Below are 24,054 nucleotides of genomic sequence, written 5' to 3'. Positions count from 1 at the left end.
TGAGGACGAGGATGTCAAGCCTGCTGCGAAGAATAAGACGAGCTCAACGGGGAGACCCGTGAAAAAGCCTAAGTATGCAGAGTCGTCATCGGAAGAGGAGGAGAAGGTGGAAGTGAAACCCAGCGCCAAGGCTGCAACTACCGGTCGGGGATCCGCGAAGATCACTCCAAAGGGCAAGAGCAAGGCTAGGAAAAAGGAGGATAGTGATGTGGGTTCATTGCCTCAAACCTTGAGATCAAGGCTGACTGAATCGTCAGGCGATGGATGTCGATGAGGAGTCGAGCGAGGAATCCGACGATTACGAAGATGATGACTCAAAGGACGAGCCGCCAAAGAAGAGTAAAGGCAAGGCTGCTCCCAAAAAGACACCTCCTCCCAAGAAGTCTCCCGCCAAGAAGCTGGCTACGAAGAAGGATCTAAAGAATGAAGAGACAGAGAAGACAGAGAACGTGAAGTTTGAGAAGCCAAAGTTCAAGTGAAGTTTTATCCTCGGTTGTACAGTGGGCGCCGCTCATCTCGTCTCAGCTATCACGCCGTGGCAGCGGCCAGAGCTGCTGGTCCCAAATTTGCCGGCAGCAAAGAGATTCCTGAGGGCGAGCCGGATTGTCTTGCTGGTCTTACGTTTGTTTTCACCGGGGAGCTTGACAGTCTGGGCCGGGATGAAGCTTCGGAACTCGTCAAGCGTTACGGAGGGTGAGTCTTTGTGACCTGGGGAAAAACGAGGCTCATAGGGCTCCTACAGAAAGGTTACTGGTGCACCTTCCTCAAAGACTTCGTACGTTGTCCTGGGAGAAAACGCTGGACCAAAGAAGCTCGAGACTATCAAGAAGAACAACATCAAGACGTTGAATGAGGACCAGTTCCTAGATCTCATTCGGAATAGAGGCGCTGGGGAGGTCGACGACAAGACACTCAAGGCTAGAGCAAAGGCGGAGCAAGAGATAATGAAGCAGGCTGCAGAGCTTGAAGCGAGGGAAAAGGCGGAGGAATCAGCGAGAAAAAGGAAAGAAAAGGCTTTGAGTGGGACCGGCATTGCGTCCAAGTGAGTTGAGCGGAGCTTACAAGCATTGTAACCTGACGAGAACGGTCAGGAAGATACCTCCCCTCTCGTCTCAGCTATGGACAACAAAGTATGCTCCGCAAAACATCAAGGAGATCTGCGGTAATAAAGCGCCAGTGGAGAGACTCGGCGTCTGGCTGAACGACTGGTGAGTCAGAGTGACGAGATCTCTCTGAAATTGAAAAAGGCAAAAGAACTATAAGTCTGGCTTCAAAAAACCTGGCAAGGACGGTATGGGCATTTACCGAGCCGTTCTCATCTCCGGTCCTCCTGGAATCGGCAAGACCACGTCCGCTCATTTGATGGCTAAGATGGCGGGGTACAATCCGATAGAGCTGAATGCAAGTGATGCGAGGAGCAAGAAGCTGGTCGAGGTGGGCCATATGATTTTTTATGGATCAGCTAAAATCTGTCAGAACGGCACAAATATCGACAATACTTCTCTCGATGGATTCTTCGCCGGGAAAGGTGTCCAGGTGAGGATGAAAGCTATGCTTTTTTCGACTTGCTGACGAGTGAGCAGAGTACCACAGCCATTGGCGATCTCCGCGTTGATTCTAGAACTTGTCTTATCATGGACGAAGTGGACGGCATGTCGGCTGGTGACCGAGGTGGTGTCGGCGCTCTGAACGCTCTGATCAAGAAGACGCGAGTGAGTGGCCAGCTCCTCACATTAGAAGTTGGGCTGATATTGAACAGATTCCGATGATCTTAATCTGTAACGATAGAACTTTGCAGAAGATGAAGCCATTGCAAAGTACCACGTTCAACATGACATTCAAGCGGTACGTCGAATGCGTGTCGAGCGTGCCTCTTCTCTCTGACTCAGGAACCAGCCCGGGCCCTGCCGAGATACGATCACGATTGATGTCAATCATCTTCAAGTGAGGGAGATGTCTACATTGCCCCGATGCTCTGCTGACGCGTTCTAGGGAGAAGATGAAGATCCCTGCCAACGTCCTGGATGAGCTGGTTAAGGGTGCCAATTCGGACATCCGACAGGTCTTGAACATGCTTTCGACGTTCAAGCTGGGCAAGACAGATATGGATTTCGATGAGGGCAAACAGTTGTAAGTGTGCTGCAACACGGCCGCATCGCGAGACTGACTTGTGCATTCACAGGTTGAAGATGAACGAGAAGAATATGCTCCTCACCCCTTTCACGATCATCGAGAGGCTGACTGGACCATACGCATTTTCCAAGACGAACAAGGAGACTCTCAACGACAAGATGGAGTTGTATTTCCATGACTTTGGCATGGTCCCTCTGTTCATGGAGGTCAGTATGGGTCACCTAAGTCTCAGCGCACGCTGAAAAGGCAATCGTAGGAGCACTACCTCAAGACTGCCCCAGCTGGACTTGGTAGTTACGCTGGTCAGGAGAAAGATCTGAAACATCTTGAACTCGTCAGCAAAGCCGCAGATTCCATATCGGATGGCGACCTCGTGGATCGCATGATCCGAGGGTAAGCAGGGCTCGGGAGCTCTGCGACGTGCGCTGAACAAAGTTTCACCCATCAGCTCCGAACAGCACTGGTCGCTGTTACCGCTACACGCCGTCACGTCGACCGTCAAACCTGCCTATTTCACCTACGGTCCCATGAGATCTCAAGGAGGACCAGGGTCTGGCTTCTGGGGTCCATCATTCCCTCAGTACGTGTGATGCGAATTGCCATGATTCATTCTGATGGGCTCGATCAGGTGGCTTGGGCAGAATTCGAAGCAGACCAAGCTGCAGCGTCTGCTTACAGATATCCAGATTCGGATGCGTTTGCGCGTGTCTGGGAGCAGACAGGAGATCCGGGAGACGTACATGCCATTGCTGGCTACCAAGTTGGTCATGCCTCTGATCGACGACGGAACGGTGAGTGTAGGGCAGCATTGCAAGTGAAGCGGCAGAGCTGATAGTCCCAGGATGCTATCGAGGATGTCATATCTGTGATGGATGAGTACTACCTCGGCAAAGAGGACTGGGATGCGTTTGTCGAACTTGGAGTCGACACGATGAAGGACGACCTGATCACCAAAAAGATCCCCTCGGCGACAAAGAGTGCATTCACTAAACAGTGAGCATCTCTCGGCTCCGCATTATTGATACCCGCTGATGGTCTGCCTCAGATACAACAAGTCCGATCACCCTATTGCGTTTCACAAGGGTGACATGTTTGCGAGTGCAAAGAAGAAGATTGCAGATGTGGGTCCAGCGCCTGATAATGAAGATGTCTTTGAGGTGAGACATTGCCGTTCGCTGTCCAGTGTGATTGGCAGCTGAGTAACAACCCCGCAGGAGGACGAAGCGCCACCTGACGATGAAGAATCGGTCAAGGGAGAAGATCCAGATGAAGAGGTCAATGATGTCTCGAAAGACAAATTGATCAAGGCGGTCGCTGCCAAAGGCAAGGCGAAGAGTAAAGTTGGGGCGGGGGCGGGCAAGAAGAAGTAGACCATGTAGCGTGTAGGGTTGGTGCGCATCACGCGGTTAGGCTAGTTGATGGACGATGGCTCTTTGGTCCTCGGCAGGATGGGTCTCGCACTCGTCCGCGACATGTGTATGATATGCACTGCATTTAGCTGAGCCCTGCTCTCATTCATCTGGTTGTCCAATGGCCTTATGACCCTCTGTCTCAGTATCGCTCAGACATGAAGTGTGCGCCATAGATGAAACTTTTGGACCAGCGGGTGACTTGATCGAGTGAGGAAGAAAAAAAATTGGTGTCTATTCTTGATCGTCAGCTCAAACGCTAGTGAAGAAAGGGACCACGGTCGACATTGAAAGGCATTCACCAATTATTGGAAAAAAGGCATCCATTCGTTGTCCTCCAGAGCTCGATCTAACGCCCCATCTCTCAATCTTCACTCCGACCGACCCATTGAGTGGGAAGGCAGATTGTCAATCTCGCTCTCATTCTCGGCACATAATTATGGCTTCTTCTTCTTCTTCTTCCGTTGTCTTCTCGTCCGCGACGAGCCTCACGAGTGATCCCGTTTCCTCAGTACGATTGTCTTCTCCCTCGACCGCTTCCATCACCACCAGCCTCCTCCATGCCATAACGACACTGAAACCTCTCCCGACCTCTAGTCACCTCCCTATTCACCGCTCTTCCAGCTCAGATTTGAGCAGCACCTCATCTGGTATTGACCTCAGCTCGACCCTTCTCTCTCCATCTCCTGATATACCCACCCCGACCAGTCTCACAGCTTCCCTCGAATCTGTAGCGTCCACTCTTCCTCGCTATCTCATCGCTGGAGGAGTCATCTTGGCAGTTGTGATTTTCATCGGCATCCTCAGTTTCTGGTGGAAGAGGAGATTGAGACGGATCCGTCATTTCGATGAAGAAGATCATTTCTGCTTCGAGAAGAGACGTCAAGAGAGATTAAACAGCTCTACTCCTCCTTCCCATTCACCCACTCCCAAGAGGCCTCAAAGGATGGCCGGGACGTCATCATCAGAGGCTTTGACAGCCCAGCAACGTCCAAAGCACAGATCTCGTGCTCCATCAGTTCCTCCTCCTCCCATGGCAAAATCACCTTTTAGCGATTCCCCGCCGTATGTTGTCATCTCTCAAGCTTCCGATTCAACCCTTCATCTCGACACCCAACCCTCACCTACTTCTCCAGCCTCTCCGACGTCACCACTATTGTCAAACGATCCCAGTGCACCTTTATGTCCTCCTTCACGTCAGATACGCCAAAGCACAGCTACGAGCCAGCTTGATGTGGAGTCAACCCGCTTGAGCCATGTCGAGAAAGACCAAGCGGAATTACTAGAATATTTACAAAGAGACGAAAAACGTCATTAGACTGGATCAAAGCTGGTGAGCCATCTCCGCCTGATCCATTCGATTAACAACAGCAAAACGAACAACTTCTTGTCTCTATAGATAGCTCGTCACTCCCACTATAATGCATGGGATACCTGGCCCCACTGGACAGTTGCCATGAATAGAGTCGGGGGAATGTGACAAAGTTGCCTGCTTTGACGTGAGCGAGCATGTTGAAACACTGTGGCGCTGTTTCATGGGGATGATGATTTCTTTGACGCGACTTGATTGTTTCAGAACATTGTCCCTTCCATGTCATCCGCGCAGAACAAACTCAAAGAGCAGGTCCAATGGTCACTGAGCCATGTAGCGATCGCACTGTCCTATCTGATAGCTCTTTCGGCTGTGCAAGGCATGCAGCCATGCATGCATGCCCTGATGTAAATGACGAATGGCGCATTGGGTCGGGATTTTAAATTGACAGGAAATCTGCAAAGAGATGGCTGGTCGTCGCTGTTCGTGGAGGCTTGAGAGTGAGACAGTGGTGAATGTAGATCTCTCGAGAAGCCTCCAACTCATCACGAACAGCGGGCTCCTCGCAGTCATGCTCGGGAGGCATCCTTACACACAATGCAGATCGACCTAGCTCTGTTTAGATTATACATTGCAATCTTGCAAGCATGCATACTCATAGGTCCCCGTGTGGACACTCTCTTCCCCGCATCATGTTTCTACTCTTCTTAGCGCGCTGCAAACGTCGGATGTCTCCCAACTGGACATGAGAAGACCAAGATGATATACCTCGGCCTAGGGTCAAACGCCATTTTCACTGGTGGCTCTGAGTTTTGGCGTTTTGGCGGTCTTCTTCTTCTTCCTCTTCCTCTCTCGCCCCTTGTTCGACTCGTCCATTCGACGCGAAGTGCGTTTCTTCTTACTCTCCTGACGTACTGATTGACAACGTAAGATAGCATACCCAGAGAGACAGATGAGCCGGAGATGAGGCGCCAGAAGGGCTGGACAGCCAGTCAACTTTAAAAAAAACTCTCGCCGTTTGAATGAAAAAGAAGGAGAAGATGGGAAAACGACAAGCCATTTTTGTAATCTTCAAGGTATTCTCGTCTCGTTGCCAAAGCTGAAAGAGGGCGGCGGAGGCGGGCGGGGGCATGGGGCGATCGGTGACGATGACTGCGAAGCCAAGGGGGACATTCACGGATACGCCCGACAGTAGCATCAGGGGCAGGAGCAGAGAGGAGGCGATACAAAAGGCCCAGCCATATGAGAGAGAGGGGGGGGTGAACGGCGAATGGGCGGCGTGCATCTGAGATGGGTTCCCCCTTGGCATGTATGGATTGCATCCCATCCATTAGAGCTACAGTATTCCTCTTTCTCACATTGTCCCTTTATCCGGGAGCGGGCCTCTTCTCAATCACTGAAGGCGCAAAGGGGAAGCATAGCCCAGTCAGTCTCTGTCTTTCTCTCTCGGCTCTGCTGTTCCTCCTCTTTCCTTCCTCCTTGGTCGTCTGAATCATTTTACTTTCACTTCTCTCCCTTCGTCATCCCTCCGACCCCCTCGACATTCTTATTTGACATTCTTCAGTCCTTCTCTCTCTCTCTGGTTTTGGACTTTGTCTTGATTGACAAACAGAGATTGATACTGTGGTGAGTAGGTCCAAGCAATAAGTCTGGGCTGCACGATGGCATGGCAAGCCGTAGTCGAAAGTCAAAAGGCGGACCCGCCCTTTTTTGGGTCCCAATGTCGCGCCTGATTTTGACTTTGGGACCGGGGTGATTTGCTCGGCCCTCTGCTCCCGCTGGCCTTTGACGACGACCGACCCTCGATGTTCTCTGCTCTGCGCATGTTGAGCGAGGCGTGCGAGATCGATGACACTCCTATATCTGTCTTCTCGTGTGAATAAAGAAAAGGACGATCGCTGACGAGCCATTCACCTCTTTTTCTACTCCATGATCCCTATACATCACTCATCCTACCATCGAATCGTCCCTTGGACCGACTGCCTGTCATTGCTATTCCGATCTCATCACCCTCTCCTACAATCCACAGTCCTGACGCTGAGCGTCCTACCCTCCTATTACCCTTCTTCATCTCACATCAGACCAATTTTCGCCGGTCGATAACACAGCCTCTACGGCAATTTACACTATAGACACCAACCCTCTTCACCGAGAAGACTACTACTACCACCCTACCTACTAGCCCTTCCTTACCTCGTATCGAAGATGCTCTTCAATCAGCTTTTCCTCCCTTTGTTGGCCCTGGCGGTCTCGCTCCCGTCTACGACGGCAGCTCACCTGCCCTACGGTGGAGGATCCAAACGTGGCTCTCACTCGGGTCTTGATCGATTCAAGCGAGGGTCAAGCTCTTCCTCCTCCTCCTCCTCCTCCTCCTCCTCTCATCTTGGGACCGATGGACTGAACCGTCGAGGACCCATGATGGCAGCTAACAAGAATGGAAAACGACTCGTTAGACGAAGGTCAAACGTCTGCAATGGCACTTCGACGCCGATCGCTTCCGCTTCAGAATCTTCATCGGCGTCAGCGTCAGCGTCCGCCTCTGCCTCGATTTGGCCAACGTCAGCTGCTTCGGAAAGCCCTTCACCCTCTGCTACCAATAACAATAATGGAGCTTCAGCCAGCGCTTCACCCAGTCCATCAGCATCTGCCGGGTCTAGTCCATGGACTCTGGTTGATACTTGGTCTGGATCCAATTTCTTTGATAATTGGAACTTTTGGTCGTGGGCCGATCCGACTCATGGTGATGTCGACTACGTCGATGTCGGTACGGCTTGGAACAATGGACTGATCTCCATCAACGATCAAGGCGATGCCATCATGAGACTTGAGACGACCAACAACTTGAACAGATCTAGACAGTCGGTCCGCATTCACGGAAACTTGGTGTAGGTCAAGAGATCTCTCATCCTTCTCCAACAACTTGTGCTGACACGCCTCTTTCTCTCTTTTACCTCCAGCTGGACAGGGGGTCTCGTCTTGATGGATGCTCGTCACATGCCTTATGGCTGTGGGACATGGCCAGCATGGTGGCAGAACGGTCCCAATTGGCCCACGGGTGGTGAAATCGATATCATTGAAGGTGTCAATGGATTCACTCAGAACCAAGTGTCCCTGCACACCGCTCCAGGATGTTACATGCCCACCGATTCGAACAACTTCCAAAAGGGCACATACACCACTGGAGACTATGATTCCTACGATTGCTCGAGCGCGGATACCGCCAATCAAGGATGTGGAGTTAGGGATCAAGTCGATCCCAACACATACGGTCAGCAATTCAACACGATCGGTGGCGGAGTTTATGCCAGTGAGTTGACAAAGCCATGATCTCTGTAGCGGTCGCCTTGCCTTGCTAAACGATTTCTTCCCTTCAGTGTCATGGGCCTTGGACGGAATCAACGTCTGGTTCTTCCCTCGATCGCAGATCCCCAATGATATCCTTAACGATGCTCCTCTCCCGAGCACTTGGGGAACTCCCATGGCCAGCTTCTCCTCCGACTCTTGCAGCCCATACCAGTACTTTTATGATCACTACAACATCTTCGATACCACTCTCTGTGGAGATTGGGCTGGATCCGATTGGGTCTGGCAAAATGCTGGTTATGCCGGTCAAGATCAATCGTGTGCAGCTTTAACAGGTTACAGTAACTGTGTGGACTATGTCAGAGCTCAAGGCAGCGCGTTCCAAGATTCCTTCTGGCAAGTCTCCTACGTCAAGTATTTCAACTCGACGACTCTGGTGTAAAAACAAAAAATTACCACCTCTTGGAGACTTTATGGAGCTTTTGTCGCGCCTTGCTCAACCAAATGGCACACTTTTCACACCCTCGCTCGACCTGTCGACCCCTCGATTGTATCGACACCCGTTCTCCCCGTCTACGCCCCGAAGCAAACCTGGCAAACAAACATCCTTTCCTCCCGTCGACATCTTCACTTGCGATACAGGATTTCTCGATCGCCGGTCCTTCGAGATCTTTTGCGAGTAAATACCGGACAAGATTCTTCTATCCATCCCTCCTCCGACCTCATCTTGTCCAATCTAAAAACGTAGGTAGGATCCTCTACGTAGTTGTAGCCTTGCTTGATGCATTAATTCATAATCGGTCAAAGTTGTCTGAGGCGATCGGTCAATACGTCAAAATGCTGCATGACTGGGACGAGAGGCGGATTGGTAATTGATTCTGAGATGCGCGTTACAAGCCAATGGACTCGACCTTCCACAGATCGTCCCTAGCACACAGGATGTCAGTGCTACAGCCAAGGCTCTGCTCTGCGAGATATAGATTGAAACTCACCCGACCCAGCAGACAACTTCTACTGCCACGCCCTTACCAGTCTTCCTCACCTCCTCCGAACTAGCCATCATCTTGCCTATGCCGCATGCATGCTCTTTCCCCTCTGCATGGATAGCGACAAGAGCGTCCTTCTCTAACCCATCAGGTAATCTTCCACCTGGGGATAAGAAACCAGGCGCCATCATATTGGCGCCCTACAGTCGGGGATGATCAGTCTCAGCGTTCGAGTGGCCTGTTTCACCAACTCACCGCTAATAAGAATTTGATGGCTCCTCGGTCAATTTGGACGTGTGGTAAAAGACCGGGATCTATATTGTCTCAGCGGTTCTACAAGTTTTGTGTGATCAAGAGCAAGGGCCACTCACACTGGTGTAAAAGTTTTAAAGTCGGGATGAACGGTCCGTCAAAATGATTGAAGAATAATGGTCTGGCATTGATAGTGTAGATCGATATCCTATCGTGGCTGGCAAAGACGCGTTTTTGGTCAGCCCATTCTCAATAGTCGGGAAGCATCGCATCAGTCCCTGTCCCTCGTCTCACTCTCATACTCTTCTGATGGGACGCCGTAATTCAGTGCAACTCACCACTTTGTCAAGCCTAAACTCTCCTTCTTTGGCCAAATCTCATCCATGACTAGCACTTCATCCATCCCACCTCCACCTCCACCGCCAGCCGCATGATCCCCTTCATCCTTTTCTTCCTCCCTGTCCTTCTTACTCTTCTTGCCTCCTGCTTTACTCTTCTTCCCACCACCTTTACCCCCACCTTTTCCCTTTAATTTACTACCTGTTGGGCCAACACCATCGTCCTCTTCTCCATCTCGCTCGTCTGCAACATCTTTCGCCTCTGCGCTGACCTCCTCAGCAACAGTAGGGGCAGGCTCTGCTGCTGCTGCTGCTGCTTGAGGTTCAATTGATCCTGAGGCTCCGTCTTTATGAGCGGGAGATGCGAGTAATGGGAACTGAGCTAGGAGGTCGTTCCGAATATGTCGTTGCACGGATGATTTGAGAGACGTTGAACTGGATACATCTTCCTTTGGACTGAATCTATACAGTGCCCGGTAAGCCCCGACAGCTGCATATTCGGCGTGAGACTTACTTCTTGAACATCTTGACGAGTGTCGAAAGCTCTTCGTGGACCTCGCAGAGCTCCCTTTATTCGAGATGGAAGATGATGTGCATCAAATGACTTGGGCTGACTTTCTGACGTTCGCTGAGTTTTCCGTTTGCCACGTGCTTCGAAAAATCCGTGGACCGAATGGTCGGGTTTCTGAAATGCTCTCATACTGTATGTAGCTGGTGTTCAGTCTCAAGATAGGTCTACGACTGCAGGCGGAGCTGTTGATAGACAGGAGAAGCTGGAATTCCAACCAAAGACTCTGTGGAAGCTCTGCCCTTGAAAGTCTGTAGGATCTCCGCTGGCGCCAAGCCGGTCGCTGGTCCAACTAATAATCTCCACTGTCTTCCGCATCATGTCGTTCCCCATCCGTCAAGCCTTCCATTATCCTCTACAGACACCATCATGGTACCTCGGACACATGGCAAAGTCCATGAAGGAGATGGGCTCGCTCTTGAGAGATATAAACTTCGTCATTGAAGCCAGGGACTCAAGGCTCCCCTTGACAAGTATAAACCCGGCCTTCGATACGCTCTTGGACAAAGTTTGGGGAACAAGCTATAGTACTTTGAAAGGCGTCAGAGGAATAGCAGGATCAGGAGCAGGATCAGGAGCAGGAGCAGGATCAGGAGTCGCTGGATCCTCAAGTCACGTCGTTCCTGGACCTATCAGTGTGAAAGGCAAAGAGAGGGAAAAGGTCATTGTCTATACCAAGAGGGATCTCGCAGAAGAGCAATACGAGCAGGTACGTTAGCGGGGACGGCGATTCGAGATGGTGGTGACACTGGATGCTGATACGATGGATTTTTCAGCCTTTAAAAAGTGCCTTGACTCAGGCGCTGGGACAGAAAGTCTTTTTCACAGATACGAGGGTCGACGCGGATGTCAGAGCGATCCTGAAACATGCCGTCCGTGAGTTGTTAGACACGAGAGGACCGAGTCTCAGGAGCTAACGAAATCTACAAAAAGGTCTCGCCAAGCTCGAGCAGGAGTATACAACTCAATTCAATATTCTTGTTGTTGGGATGCCTAACGTGGGCAAATCTTCCCTCTTGAATGCCCTACGGAGAGTCGGTATCAATCGAGGTACGTTGAGCGAAATATTCCATTCGGATCGTCTCGAGGGCTAAACGAATCTCTGCACGTACAGGGAAAGCATTCAGGACAGGAAACGTTGCGGGAGTGACACGTAAACTCACGGGTACAGTCAAGATATATGAAGAGCCACCGATTTACGTGTATGATACGCCTGGAGTCATGGTTCCGTTTTTGGGTCATGGAGATGACGGAGCGGAGAGAGGATTCAAATTTGCTTTGACCGGTAAGTACGGAGACTGGCGAGAACGCTGAGCTCTCTAAATCAAAATCTGAATCTGTACTGATGAAGAGCCGCAGCCGGTATCAAGGATGATCTGCTCGAAACCGAAGTGGCGGTCGACTATCTGTTATGGAGGCTAAATCGGAGAATGATCCAGGACGAAGATCGTCCAATTTCGGAAAGAAGTCAGTACAAATGATCCTCTCATATCATGAGATCAGACCATATCTGACACTGTTGTTTTTTCTCTGCAGGTCCATCGTATCTCCAAGCACTGAAGATTGATCGACTCCTCTCTACACCAAGTGACAATCTCACGACCTTTCTCGATGCTGTGTGCCAACATATTGGAGCTTGGAAAAAGGGAGGGGAGAAAGATCATGATGCTGCACTTGGCTTCGTCGTTCAAGCGTTCAGGGATGGGAAATTTGGACGATGGACAATGGATAGCCTGGTACCGACGGGTAAACTCCTGAGGGACACTATACCGATAAGCGAGACATCGACATTCGACGATTCGGATGCTGCTACTACTACAGCTGCACCTTTGGGAGATTTGGATCAAAACGTTCCCGAATCGCGTTACGGATCCCCGTCCTTTGACATCCGGACGGATGGCAATCTCAAATCGGCCAATGACTCGGGCGATCGAGGGAGTTCTCCAATACGAGTCTCCTCTCTATCCCTCGATGAGTCCGTGTCGTTGGCTGTCCGCGAATACCTCGACAACACTGCATTTGTCCAGAGTGAACAAGCCAAAGGTCGAGGACTATCGACCAATCAAAAACGCCGAAACGAGCAGAAAGCAAGGGCTCAAGTGAGGGTCGCAAATGCACGTCAGAAAGCCAGAGACAAGGAACGCAAGAAGACGGCTGCTGCTCCGACCGGCGGTGGAGGCGGCGGTGCGAAACGTCGAGCAAGAAGGTAATGACCTTCTATCATGCATCCTCGTCTAATCGTTTCAATGCTTCGATCAATCAGGCGCTCCTGGCCTTGACGTAATCTAGTCCAGCTTTCATTCGCCGAAGAGTCGTTTCCGGTCCCAGAACCATCATAATGTCAGGGACGCTCGGTCCTTGCTACATGGCGTCGTGAGTCAGCTGCAACCTTGTCGCTTGTCGATGCAGGTAATACTTACGTCTTGTCCTGTGAGAGCATGTCGCATGGCTTTCAGCACACCGCCACGACGCTTTAGGCCTAATTGATTATGCGCCCGATTGGCGAGGATCCACCCGTCGTCCTTGTTGAAATGGTGGGAATCATCCGCAATGCGCTCAAGACGTGGAATGATGAATTCCAAGAAGAGGACTGGGAGTTTCTTCTTAGCGAGACAGATCCGAGCGGTGGCGATGAAGGTGCACCATGTGAGACTGACTCACTGTATTGATCTTTTCCGACTGCCTTGAGCACCTTCTCGGCGTCTTCGGTGGTGTATGAAGGGTCTTTGAACCAGAACGAGACGTTTTGAGAAAGCTCTCTGAATCGGCGGACTCTAGGCTGAATGACGAGTCATCAGATATATGGCAATTCTCGACTGACTCGCGAAGCCAACGAAGACGCACCATTTCAAATTCAAAAATCTCAGCGACTCGACCTCTGTCATTGACATCGGGGCTAGAGGGAATGCAGGATCGACACAGAGTTCCCAATCTGAAGACAACAAAGCAGAGGACTCACTGATCCGCAATGTCTGGATTTGCCTTGAGATCTCTCTGAAACTGTTGCACCATGTCTCCCCTCCTCTTTTCAAGGATGTCTGGGTCCACTCCTGAGTCCCCTTTCCCGTAATTTACTAAATGTCCATCTTGACCTATCAGACCTGCCCGTAGGCGAAGGTGCATCTTGTTGAGGAAATCCAACTTGTCCATGTTTATACTCGCTTTACGTCTCGTCAGATGAGTCAGGTCGAATGCGTTGATCAATTGAGGGAGGGTGAAAACTTCATGCAAGGAATTGAGGTCTTTCCTTTCGTTCGGTGGCAGAGCTTCGTCAAGTTGCTCTTCCAGAGTTCGCGTATAGTCCCAGCCTAGGACTGCGAGGTAATTGTTGAGAGCTTCAGGTTCGAAGCCTTGTTCCTGTCAAAGTGATTGATGGTGTCAGAAGGAAACGTGCAGCCAGCCAAAGGACTCGTGCGTTCCACTCACTCTGTACCATTCTGCTGAGACATGGTCTTGTCGCTTGCTCATTTTACTGCCATCCGGGTTCACGAGCAAGGATAAATGAGCGAATTGTGGCGGTTCCCATCCAAGAGCTCGATACAAAGACATGTGTTTGGGCAGAGACGGTATCCAGTCCTTGGAGCGCATGATATCAGAGACAAGTGTCAAAGTCTTCAGTCGAGTCAGCTCACCTCTCCGCGAATGACGTGAGAGATCTCCATGGCATGATCATCTACCACACTGGCCATATGGTACGTGGGGTACCCATCCGACTTGAGAAGGATGAAATCGTCTGGGATATACGTCTCCGGCGTTCCTGTATCCGTATGCGCTTTGATATGTCCAAAGATCAGATCGACAGGCATATCAGGTAGCTTGCCGGGATCCTAGGTGAAGGGAATCGAATCGCGTCAGAACATCCAATCCAATCCCATGCTTGTTAAAAGGCTTTGAGTGGCCCGCCCACCTTGAACCGGACAGTATAGCTATGTCCTGCTTTCTTCCTCCTGACTCGGTCTTCATCCGTCAGACGTCGACATCGCCCGTCATAGTTCATTTGAGCACCACGATTCTTCCCTGCCGCTCGTATCGCCGCGAGATCTTCAGGTGAACAGAAACATTCGTACGCCTGGTCAGACTGTGAGGCGGAAAATCAAACATTCAGATGACGAGTTTCACTAGAGTATAGAAGGACATGAGCGTCGACTTACCTCAAGAAGCTGTTTGACATATTGTTGATAAAGTTCCAATCTTTCAGACTGCCATGATATCAGCTACCTTGGTATGTCGGGAAGTGGTGCGGCTCACTTGGTAGTACGGCCCGAAAGATCCTCCAACGCCCGGACCTGAACAAGCAATCAGTCAACGATTGGATCTGAGAATGATTCCGATTCCGGAGCTCACCCTCATCGTAATCCAGTCCTGCCCATTCGAGTGTCTTCCTCATTTGCTCTATGGAGCCAGGAACAAGGCGTTCCTACAAGACACGAGACGGCCCGATCAGCACGATCCCACACTTGGGCGCAATGCCATTGATTGTTGCTTGGCTTCTTTGAGTGACTGACTGATCGATCTCACTCTCGTACAAGGACACGCTTACCCTATCTGTATCTTCCACCCTCAATACCCATTTTCCTTTCCCCTGCCTCGCTACGATGTGGTTTATCAGAGCCGTTCTCAATCCACCTAGATGGAGATATCCAGTAGGCGAAGGGGCGAATCGCAAACGAGGCGGAGCAGAGCTAGGACCGTACGTTTTCGGACCCTTATCCCAGCCTTCAAAGTCTCCTGCTGTCGGTATGTCCGAAGCGGAAAGAAGTTGCGCTCGAGTCGTAGAAAAGGGGGCGGCGGTATGTGATATCGTTTGAGATGGCCTGGTGAATGCGTGAGACCGGCTCGCTCCACGCGAACACCTCGCGGCACGTAGGATCCATTGGTTCCGAGGCATCCTCAATCTCACTCTCCTGAGCAGCTCTCGATTCTCTTCCCTGTCCTACGCCTGCTTCCTTCCTTCAAACCACTCGAGCAATTCGTCAATCGGTAGTAATAAATTTCGTCCCAATCTCGAAGATTGAATTCGTCCTGAAACCCGGATAACCGTTTGTGAAAGTCGTGACGTGGAAGATTTCTCCAACAGAAGATGAAGTTTCAAAGACGCTCGACAAGCGCACAATCTACCTCTCGAGCTTGAGGTTTCTATACCTTCAGCAAAGACGTCCCGTTGTGAAGCTGATACCTTGGCGATAAGTTAAGATGGAAAAGAAGACGTTTTACCCTTGTTCGGGCATCTCAGAAGATGCCTTGAGGGACAAGATCCTCATCATCGTGAGCGGCGCCCTCAGCCCCGTCAATGAAACCTTTTGCTAGAGATCTGATGACAGAGCTGATTTTTTATTGGCAACGCCTAGCCCTCTGTCTCCCTCGCCAACCTTCCTCAACTCGCTGTGGACCTCATCATTGCGTCACGCGAGCTCAATCGAATAGGATACGTAGGATCCGGCGACACAGTCGCCCCACTGTTAGGGTACAGTGACATGGGTGAAGGGCTCGTTAGTGGAGGTCTAGAAGGTGAGTGACTTGAGGCTACAGACAGGCATCGATGGGTCATGTACTGACAGTTCTCCTATAGCATACTCTCGACCGGGCTGCGAGTTTGTGGTTCTGCAACAAAGATCTCCGGTTCTCAAGGTCGGTTGGATTGATTTTTTGTTCCGAGGCTACAAGTGCCAGCTTAGCTGATCGATCAGTAGAGTCGGAAAGACCAGCATGTCGATCTTTTACATTCATTCATCACCTCCCATGCGTTTGCAGGCGTCATCATTTTGTCTAGTCTCGACGCTGCGAATCAGAACGATGCTCAGCTCTTGTGAGTGTATCGCGAGGCACTCCCAGGCGACACTACTTCTTAGCTAAACGCTCCGCCTTCTACCCAGAACGCCGCATCAACTCATCCTGCCCCCGACCGCTGACCGCTCGTGCCTCCCAATACCACTCCAAGAACTGGCCAACCTCCCCCCTCTCTCCCTGACCATCGATCCCTCCTCACCATCTCAGCCATCTCCTCCATCTGCTCATAACCCAACCCACTACCCACCTTTCATACCTGGAGGTGGACTCACTCGAAGGCTTCTCACGTCCCTTCATGCATCATCGAGTTCCAGCAAAGGCATCTCCAAGAGCTCCTCTGGTGGCTCATCCTCATCATCTACGTGGGTTCAAGTGGACCTCCCATCTGGCTCTGCGCATACGCCCCGCGAAAGCGGTTCAACCTCAGTCACCGCTTCCCAGCCTGTACCTGCAGCCGCTGATTCGCCCGCCCATCTGACGGTCGTCGCTTGGTGCGTGGAAGGCGACAACAGATCCGATGCAAGAGCTCTGGCAGCTCTGTTGCTCAAGGCATTGTTACCAGACTCGGGGGTCACCTTGAGACAGCCTGCGTCATGGAAGGGTCTATTTGGAGGACAGACGTCCAGTGGGATTTACTCTGCCGATGCAGAATTGTACGGCTAATCTGTGATCAACGCAACGTATGGTCATTGTCTCTGGGCTTGGCTTGAGATCCCTGACTCCTTCCAATCACACTCATGCTAAGGATACGCTTTGCTGCATCGTATTCCATATATACATAGTAATACAAAAAAGAGGTCACATCAAACACAAACCCCCCTACAAGGACTCGTGCGAAAGCGTAAAAACACATTGTCACGTCTACTCTGATATCTTTCAGCCATCTAAGCCATCTCTTGATCCCTCATGCCGGCATCCAGCAGCATGTCGAGTCCCGGTGCGCGGCTCTCGGATCCGCTGCTACCGTTAGACCCAGCGCGCTCGGAACGAGTGGGTCGAGACTCGTCAGGGCTGATGGGGCTCATGGGTCCAGCTCGTCGATCGGCCTTTTCTGGCGAAGGCATGCGTTGCTTTTCGTTCCAGAATCGTCCGACGTGGATCTGAGGGAGTTCAAGGTCGGATCGGTGGGAGGCTTCGTGAGGCGTTGATGCAGCGGGTGACGAAGAAGAGAAGAGACCTTTAGGGACGAGGGACTCGTAGGATGGTTGTTGACCTGGTCGTTGAGGGAGAGGAGGAGGAGGCATACGAGATGATGAAGGCAACATCATGGGACTATGAGGCATGTCGTCTCTGCTGGATCGAGGAGAGAGATACTCTGATCGAGGCGAGTTGAGCTTTGATCCAGGTTTGGAGACGAGCGTCTCTTCGTCGGAACCAAGTTCAGCAGGTGGTGTAGGGGGTTGTTGAGCTGCAAGGGCGGCAGCGGCAGAATGAAGAGAGAGTCTGGCTTGGAGGATGGTGAGGCGGGTAGAGATGAGGGCTGTGAGACGTTCCTCTTCGGCCTTTTTGGCCCCGAGGATGGCGAGCAGCAGTTCGCGATCGCCTTGTCCACTCTGCTTGAATGAATCGAGAATGGCGGTGAGACTGGCGGGTGGGGGAGGCTAGAAAGGTCAAGGGTCAGCACGAATGTGGCGAAGGCTTGGCATAGTGAGAGAGATACGATGCGAACGACATAGGGCGTCGAGGGGACAATGATGGCATGAATGGAAAAATCATGTGGATGGAGGGATCGGGACCATGCACTCACAATCTCTTCGTCCCACCATTTGCCTCCACTGGAACCCCCAAAGGCAGCGCCAAGCCCGGTGGTCGTGGCCAATGAAGGAGTCTCGCTCGATTCTCTTCGTGATCTGGGAGGAGAAGGTGGGAGATGAATGTTGGCTCCCATCATGGGGGAACGCTTAGAAGAGAATCGCTCGTGTTGGTGTTGTTGCCTTGACGAAGAGGATGTTTCTGGAGATCTAGGTCGAGGAGGGACAGCTCCTGAAAAGACCTTGGCGTACCGCGAGGTGGAAGCAGAGCCAGAAGGGGAGGCGAAAGAGGAGGAGGACGAAGACGAAGAAGGGGGAGGAACGAGGTTGGCGCCGTGGTGAGGTCTATTGGAGGTGGATGGGGTAGAAGGTGCATAGGGATGATGCCTGTGCATAGACTGTTGTGTCCTGCCCGTCATGGGTCCAACAGTTGACATGGTGGTGTATTCTGGAATAAGTTTGAAAATAGCTCAGAAAGGGGTGGCACCGGGGTGTGGGTGAAATCCGCCTTGAATGGTGTGCGTGGGATGTGTTGTCAGCAGCGACGGTGACGGTGTCGGTGTCGACGATGAGCAACGAGACGAGGAGTGATAGAATGTGAACGTGGTTGAGGAGGGGGAAAGAAATGGAAGAAAGAAGGAAGAGACGGGGAGAGCTGAGAATATGTATGCCCCCCCCTCGCCCCCCGTTGAAGCCAAGCCAAAAGTAGCCCAAGGTCGCCAATCTCAGGGGTAAAAAGGTCTTGGCGAAGAGATATACTTGGCTATGGCAGTGACCATTTTTAGTATGACGTGGCAATTATAAGAGAGGGGCGCGGTTGGGGGTGCTTAGGGAGTCAGGGCCTGGACTGCTGCTGATGCTGCTCATGGCTTTCTTTGGGAACCCACAATTTGTGGCGACAAGACCACGATCCATCTCACATGCATCCATCCCCCCCATACACCACATCTTCCCCACACCATCGCTCGTATATGTGACCCGACACACGATCAACTGATCATACCTTGGTCATCGGGTTCCATTCCAGGCCACGCTGACGACGACATTATTCTAATTTTGGATGACAACGGGGAGGGAGTGGGATGAGAGAAAGAGAGAGAGATATAAAAAAATTATTATTCAGAGAGGAACGCGGGCGGCGGGCGAGGAAGGGGGGGAAAAAAACATAATAATAAATACCGAACATCCTCTATTTTCGTTCCAAGCCGGTGATTACACCGACTAGGTAGAAGACGCTCTATGGAAGGTTGCTTGAGCAGCGTGAGCAGCTTTAGTCACGGACCAACTCTAGAGAGACGCTTGTGTACTTATTTATGGCTGTTCGGATCGATTCATAAAATAGGTCATCATCGCAGTCGACATGATGCGAGACAGTGTGGGCAGGAAGAGGGTCACCCCCCCCCTCACCGCTTGCTAGCTTCCCTCTTGGCAAAAAAAAAGCTGATGCTTATGTGTGGCACCACAACATCCCCAAATTGGGTCACTGGGTCAACACGTTCGTCTTGGTCCCAAGAGTGGCGAAATAGACAGAGGCACATAGGTAGGCATATGAGGGATCTTTTCCCGTACAGCGCATGGTTTGGCGAGAAGATGATAGAGGACACTGCTGTTGCCAGTCTTTTTCTTGTTCACCTTCATCTCGCAGTGTCTTCTCGGACAAAATGTCGGTCCAATAACATTCTCGATCGTCCTTCACCCGACGGGGAACAACGCGTTTTGACCATACCTTATCGCAGAATCTTCTTCTTCTCGTCTTATTCTCGTCTTGAGCATTGCGACACCTTTTTTGCCTGGCGAGGTAATTGACCTCTTCCCCCCGATACCGGACTCCTGGTATCTTCTGCCTCATGAATGCATCAGATACCGTCCGAGCCGATGATCCCGGGCCGGTATCGGGACAAGAGAAAACCCGTAAGGTGGGGGGGACAAAGTAAAGATGCTTGGCAAGAGGTGTTCGACGACGCGCATTGCTCCGACACTGACAGTGACGAATGAAGCACCTCTTTCCCATGGACACTGAATTCGAGCATCTTCCATATGATAAGCCGCACTTCTTTTGGTCAAGCGTTTAGGTGGCAACGCAGGAGTTTTATGACCTGAAGTTGGAAGGACATCGTGTTCGCAGGCGACAGTTCCCCAGAACATACTGTACATACCTCACGACTCCTCAACCTATTTCTCGGCACCAGCGGTAGCCTCTTCAACAACACTGTGTGACCAGTGCCCCCTTCCAATGCACATCGCTGTCTTCCACCCTCTCGCACGGCCAATGCGCAAAGTTGAGCCGTACGATCAAGTGGCAGGGCAAATATGTTACTTCCCCAGGGTGCATATCCTGACAGACCGCAAAGGGCTGGTCGATGTATTCCATACACGTTTCCATCATGCATTCTGACTGGCTTGTCTCTCAAGCCAGTCTCTCAAGCCAGTCTCTCAAGCCAGTCGCTGACTTGCATCCACCTCCAGGGGATCGTGTCTGTAGAGTGGTGGTGAATTCAACCAAAAAAACCGCCACCGCCACGTGCTCTCCTGCAAATCATGTCCATATTTTTTCTGGCTTGGCATCTGTGCTTGTTCTCATCGTGAGCTGCTGCTGCTGCCTGCTGCGAGCCTTTTGCTGCAACGATATTACATGTATTCCTCGCGAGTTCTAGGGCACATCGAGCTGATTGCTCCCAGAGGGGACGGCGGGGGATGTTGGGCTGGGGAGTGTCGGACGGGCGGGCGGGGTAAAGCGGCGAGCGAAAGTTGCGGCGAGCCCCACGTTACACCTCGCTGACATGCCAAGAATCTCAGTCGGTCAGTGGTATATACAAAGGGGGAGTGGAAGCGGGCAACGATGACTCTTGCTCTTCGACTCTATCTTCCTTCACCTCAGCTTTGCTATTCACATCAGATTCACTCATCCATCTATGGTCAACCTCTTGACGACTGAACCTGATCCTGAACCTGATATACCGCCCCTCGCGGTCCACCATCAGCAACTCAACAACAACGACAACAAAAATCAAGAACAACCCCTTCACGGTATCGCCACCAGGAGTGATCCACCTACACATACACCTACACCGCATCATCATCATTCTCATGATAACAATGCACAGTCAGCTCCAATCACCGCTGCTCATGCTCCACTCGATGAAGAGGGAGACACCATCACTCCTGACCAAATGGTCCCTGACCGGACCCACCTCAGTGGACATACAAGACAACCCAGTATCCTCTTGACTCGTCCCGAAGTGTCCGTACCATCACACGAAGTTCACACTTCCAAGAGCAATTCTCAATCGGGTCGACCTCGCCTATCCACACCACCTATCGATGGAACGACGTACCTCCGAGTCAAAGACTTCGCCTCGTCAGCGCCTACAAAAGCATGGAACGCAGTGACCAGCACGGTCGGAGCTGTCGGTGCGACGGCAGTCAAAGGCGCCAATAGGGTCACTCTCCCTTCTATCGATCCGAAGGCAAAAGTTCGCATCAGGAAAGAGACGGGAGACAGTGTCGAGAAAGATGTTCAGACGGGATCATCTGTCGAAGCTTCCCCTATCCGACCTGATCCCCCGGCGCCGATCCCTCCACAGCGGGACGGAGGAAAACCTAAGATCATCGAGCCGACATGGAAGGCAAGCTTCATCGTGAGTTGGCGATGGCGACTCACTTCCTGAAACTGAATTTTACTTCCAGAACACGCTCAAAGCGCAGCCAATGATCTTCCTGATCCCGGTCCTTCTACCCATCTCTTGGGCTCTCCACTTTACACACCAGAATCCAGCGGGTAAGCAAGACGCTTTCATCAAGAGTCTTGACCCATACTGACCACTTCCCTGTAGCCATCTTCACCGTCTCCCTCCTCGCCGTGGTGCCCCTCGCTGGTGGTCTGAGTTTTGCAACGGAAGAACTTGCCAGTCGATTGGGTGACGCCTGGGGCGGGCTCTTGAATGCCACTTTCGGGTATTTGATGATCTTGTTCGTGCTAGAACCCCACTCTGACCGCTGTATACAGCAACGCCGTCGAATTGCTCATTGCCATTCTCGCCTTGGTCGATGGTCAACTCGATATCGTTCAGGCGAGTATGATCGGTAGTATTCTGAGTAACAGTGAGTGTCACTCCGAGGTGCCGTATAAGCGTCTGATGTCTTGGATCAGTACTCCTCGTCCTAGGCATGAGCTATTTCGTGAGCAAACCTGCAGCAGGTGCTTGGGCCACCCGCTGACCTCTCCTTCAGGCCGGTGGACTCCGATTCCACGAACAAATGTATGGCATTGCAGGGGCCCAGATGCACATTTCCTTGCTTGGGATTACGCTCGCCGCCATCGTCATGCCCGCAGCGTATCACTTCGCCTTCCCTTCTACCGTCGAAACAGTCTCAAACATTGCTCAAGGCTATCGACCCCCTGAGGGAGAAGAGCTAGTCGCGTTGCTCGCCATGTCGAGGGGTTTGAGTATCATCTTGTTGGCGGTTTACGGAATGTTCCTGACCTTCCAGCTGTACACCCATGCCTAGTGAGTGAATCGACAGTATCATATGAAGCCTTTCTGACGAGCGCCGTGAAGCCTCTTCAGAATCCCTAGACACCCTCCTGTCCACCCTCTTCCTGGACCTCAGCCTCATCACGATTCAGTGTTCCCTGTCCCATCCTGGGTGCCATCCATCGTCGATTCGTCCACCTCGTCTGCCTCATCCATTGCATCGCGGTCAAGTACATCGCTCCACACGGATGCTCACCATGGCGGAGCGTTCAAGCGACTTCGACGATGGTCCTTGGGTACCGCGATGAAAAGCCCTGATAGGCGTTCAAGGGGAACGACTGGCACAACTGGAACGCTACATGGAGACGAAGAGGCCATCCTGGAAGGAATTCCTTTGCCATCGCCCATCCTCCAACCCCATGAGCACATGACATCGGCCGCTACCGAGGACATGGTTCGAACGACGTCTCGCGCTTCCCACGCCTCGCTTCGATCGAGGGATTCACCCCGGTCGTACCTTGGTCCAACGTCTGACCTTCTCGCGCAACAAGATCAAGAACTGGCGATCCGCCGACAAATTGAGGAAGAAGATCAAGAAGAGCACGTTATTGAACCAAAAGTTCGCGTCTGGTTTGCGGCTGGCATGTTGACCTTGATGACTGCCCTTGCTGGAGTGACGGCTGAATGGCTCGTGGATTCGATCGATGGATTGACGGCGACGGGCAATGTCAGTAGAGAGTTCGTAGGATTGATCTTGCTCCCTGTCATCGGTGAGTGGTAAGGGAGGCTTTGGAGCCACTTGCTGACCTCCACGACCAGGTAACTCGGTGGAACACATCACTGCCGTGACTGTATCTGTCAAAGATAAGCTCAACCTTTCCATGTCTATCGCTGTGGGGTCCTCAATCCAAGTATCCCTGTGTTTGCTTCCGATCCTCGTCTTGATCGGATGGGCGATAGGTCAACCTATGATGTTGTTCTTTGACGTCTTCGAGACGTGAGTGGTTCCTGGAGGACTAATTTCATCAGTTGACGCTCGTCACAGTATCATCATTGTGATTGCGGTCCTTCTCGTCAACTTTGCCATATCAGATGGCAGAACCAACTGGTTGGAGGGCGCCACGTTGATCATGGCGTATATCTCCATCGCTCTCGTTGCATGGTAAGTGAAAACATTACCGGTATCAAACATGCTCTAATCGTCCCTGAACAGGTACTATGATCCTATTCGGATTGTCTAGCGCTTTGTCGCGAAAGCTCCTGATGACTGTGTTCCTTTTGCCTGCCTGACTCAATTGATATTAAGAAGCATCTCTCGGATAGACAAAAGACTTTCGTTCAACGTATCTCTTACTTGTATATGCGCGCCGGAATGGAATGACCATGAAGTCGTGATTGCTAAAGCAGCGGTGCGCATGCGCACGTGTGGCTGCTGGCGTCACACATCACTGAGGTCTTGAGCCATGCCTCGTTCGTAGGGTTTGCTGCTGCGTGGCACCAATTATGCCTTTATCATGGCCCTTCGCTCGGCGCGTGTTGAGAGGGTACGAAAGGGCTTCGAGATACCATCCCTGGCCTGCGACGAAGGATGGAGTATGGTCTTAGCAGATAGGGGTGGTCCGAGGGAGGGATATAGACACAACCCCCTCCGACCCCCCCCCCCTCCCCCCTCTCTTGCTGGGACAAGTCGCTGAGATGATGCAAGGCCTGGTGTAGAAACGCCTCGTTGTCATTAATAAT

General features: G+C 51.7%; 11 protein-coding genes across 11 annotated transcripts; 7 read left to right on the top strand and 4 right to left on the bottom strand.

Annotated features, from left to right (window-relative positions):
• Positions 1 to 260: 260 nt before the first annotated feature.
• On the top strand, positions 261 to 3,503 carry BD324DRAFT_582971 (replication factor RFC1 C terminal domain-domain-containing protein; the record flags this gene model as incomplete). The annotated part of the gene is made up of 17 exons (XM_022013589.1): positions 261 to 469; positions 526 to 693; positions 743 to 1,042; positions 1,092 to 1,208; positions 1,248 to 1,434; positions 1,477 to 1,536; positions 1,584 to 1,712; positions 1,760 to 1,845; positions 1,897 to 1,944; positions 1,993 to 2,130; positions 2,183 to 2,339; positions 2,390 to 2,526; positions 2,582 to 2,713; positions 2,762 to 2,924; positions 2,975 to 3,126; positions 3,179 to 3,290; positions 3,348 to 3,503. 17 exons carry the CDS (start codon positions 261 to 263, stop codon positions 3,501 to 3,503), a joined length of 2,451 nt encoding a protein of 816 aa, XP_021868962.1.
• Positions 3,504 to 3,981: 478 nt separating this feature from the next.
• BD324DRAFT_652978 (hypothetical protein) lies at positions 3,982 to 4,860 on the top strand (the record flags this gene model as incomplete). Its single annotated transcript, XM_022018587.1, has 1 exon — positions 3,982 to 4,860. The coding sequence occupies one exon, from the start codon at positions 3,982 to 3,984 to the stop codon at positions 4,858 to 4,860; it is 879 nt and encodes a 292-aa protein (XP_021868961.1).
• Positions 4,861 to 5,492: 632 nt separating this feature from the next.
• On the bottom strand, positions 5,493 to 6,188 carry BD324DRAFT_634611 (hypothetical protein). The gene is made up of 2 exons (XM_022016750.1): positions 5,790 to 6,188; positions 5,493 to 5,740 (listed from the first exon to the last, which is right to left on the bottom strand). The coding sequence occupies exons 1-2, from the start codon at positions 6,179 to 6,181 to the stop codon at positions 5,635 to 5,637; spliced, it is 498 nt and encodes a 165-aa protein (XP_021868960.1). The 5' UTR covers positions 6,182 to 6,188; the 3' UTR covers positions 5,493 to 5,634.
• Positions 6,189 to 7,229: 1,041 nt separating this feature from the next.
• Positions 7,230 to 8,963, top strand: BD324DRAFT_604191 (concanavalin A-like lectin/glucanase domain-containing protein). Its single transcript, XM_022013975.1, has 3 exons — positions 7,230 to 7,739; positions 7,812 to 8,161; positions 8,229 to 8,963. Exons 1-3 carry the CDS (start codon positions 7,270 to 7,272, stop codon positions 8,597 to 8,599), a joined length of 1,191 nt encoding a protein of 396 aa, XP_021868959.1. The 5' UTR covers positions 7,230 to 7,269; the 3' UTR covers positions 8,600 to 8,963.
• Positions 8,941 to 10,414, bottom strand: BD324DRAFT_634605 (hypothetical protein). Its single transcript, XM_022016749.1, has 6 exons — positions 10,248 to 10,414; positions 9,734 to 10,195; positions 9,515 to 9,612; positions 9,399 to 9,457; positions 9,150 to 9,343; positions 8,941 to 9,084 (listed from the first exon to the last, which is right to left on the bottom strand). Exons 1-6 carry the CDS (start codon positions 10,256 to 10,258, stop codon positions 9,048 to 9,050), a joined length of 861 nt encoding a protein of 286 aa, XP_021868958.1. The 5' UTR covers positions 10,259 to 10,414; the 3' UTR covers positions 8,941 to 9,047.
• A 206-nt stretch (positions 10,415 to 10,620) lies between these two features.
• BD324DRAFT_683158 (hypothetical protein) lies at positions 10,621 to 12,511 on the top strand (the record flags this gene model as incomplete). The annotated part of the gene is made up of 6 exons (XM_022019174.1): positions 10,621 to 11,010; positions 11,078 to 11,177; positions 11,235 to 11,351; positions 11,416 to 11,586; positions 11,661 to 11,768; positions 11,838 to 12,511. The coding sequence occupies 6 exons, from the start codon at positions 10,621 to 10,623 to the stop codon at positions 12,509 to 12,511; spliced, it is 1,560 nt and encodes a 519-aa protein (XP_021868957.1).
• BD324DRAFT_634599 (Glutamyl-tRNA synthetase) lies at positions 12,511 to 15,299 on the bottom strand. The gene is made up of 12 exons (XM_022016748.1): positions 14,842 to 15,299; positions 14,646 to 14,718; positions 14,550 to 14,587; positions 14,453 to 14,500; positions 14,209 to 14,379; positions 13,934 to 14,128; positions 13,728 to 13,877; positions 13,261 to 13,658; positions 13,146 to 13,197; positions 12,963 to 13,080; positions 12,722 to 12,891; positions 12,511 to 12,662 (listed from the first exon to the last, which is right to left on the bottom strand). Exons 1-12 carry the CDS (start codon positions 15,187 to 15,189, stop codon positions 12,561 to 12,563), a joined length of 1,863 nt encoding a protein of 620 aa, XP_021868956.1. The 5' UTR covers positions 15,190 to 15,299; the 3' UTR covers positions 12,511 to 12,560.
• Position 15,300: 1 nt separating this feature from the next.
• BD324DRAFT_634592 (hypothetical protein) lies at positions 15,301 to 16,864 on the top strand. Its single transcript, XM_022016747.1, has 5 exons — positions 15,301 to 15,566; positions 15,650 to 15,809; positions 15,871 to 15,929; positions 15,992 to 16,107; positions 16,175 to 16,864. Exons 1-5 carry the CDS (start codon positions 15,495 to 15,497, stop codon positions 16,749 to 16,751), a joined length of 984 nt encoding a protein of 327 aa, XP_021868955.1. The 5' UTR covers positions 15,301 to 15,494; the 3' UTR covers positions 16,752 to 16,864.
• Positions 16,865 to 16,972: 108 nt separating this feature from the next.
• Positions 16,973 to 18,276, bottom strand: BD324DRAFT_609890 (hypothetical protein; the record flags this gene model as incomplete). The annotated part of the gene is made up of 2 exons (XM_022014178.1): positions 16,973 to 17,689; positions 17,836 to 18,276. 2 exons carry the CDS (start codon positions 18,274 to 18,276, stop codon positions 16,973 to 16,975), a joined length of 1,158 nt encoding a protein of 385 aa, XP_021868954.1.
• Positions 18,277 to 18,721: 445 nt separating this feature from the next.
• Positions 18,722 to 19,772, top strand: BD324DRAFT_128458 (hypothetical protein). Its single transcript, XM_022011980.1, has one exon. The coding sequence runs from the start codon at positions 19,079 to 19,081 to the stop codon at positions 19,643 to 19,645; it is 567 nt and encodes a 188-aa protein (XP_021868953.1). The 5' UTR covers positions 18,722 to 19,078; the 3' UTR covers positions 19,646 to 19,772.
• Positions 19,773 to 20,462: 690 nt separating this feature from the next.
• On the top strand, positions 20,463 to 24,035 carry BD324DRAFT_683154 (Sodium/calcium exchanger protein-domain-containing protein). The gene is made up of 10 exons (XM_022019173.1): positions 20,463 to 21,477; positions 21,527 to 21,617; positions 21,673 to 21,793; positions 21,846 to 21,940; positions 21,990 to 22,018; positions 22,070 to 22,347; positions 22,399 to 23,084; positions 23,134 to 23,311; positions 23,360 to 23,476; positions 23,528 to 24,035. The coding sequence occupies exons 1-10, from the start codon at positions 20,752 to 20,754 to the stop codon at positions 23,553 to 23,555; spliced, it is 2,349 nt and encodes a 782-aa protein (XP_021868952.1). The 5' UTR covers positions 20,463 to 20,751; the 3' UTR covers positions 23,556 to 24,035.
• Positions 24,036 to 24,054: the final 19 nt, after the last annotated feature.

This window comes from Kockovaella imperatae, assembly GCF_002102565.1.
Source record: "Kockovaella imperatae strain NRRL Y-17943 chromosome Unknown BD324scaffold_13, whole genome shotgun sequence".
Classification (NCBI taxonomy): Eukaryota; Fungi; Basidiomycota; class Tremellomycetes; order Tremellales; family Cuniculitremaceae; genus Kockovaella; species Kockovaella imperatae.
Note: the sequence above shows the minus strand (reverse complement) of the source record. Positions and strands in the feature narration are given on the sequence as shown.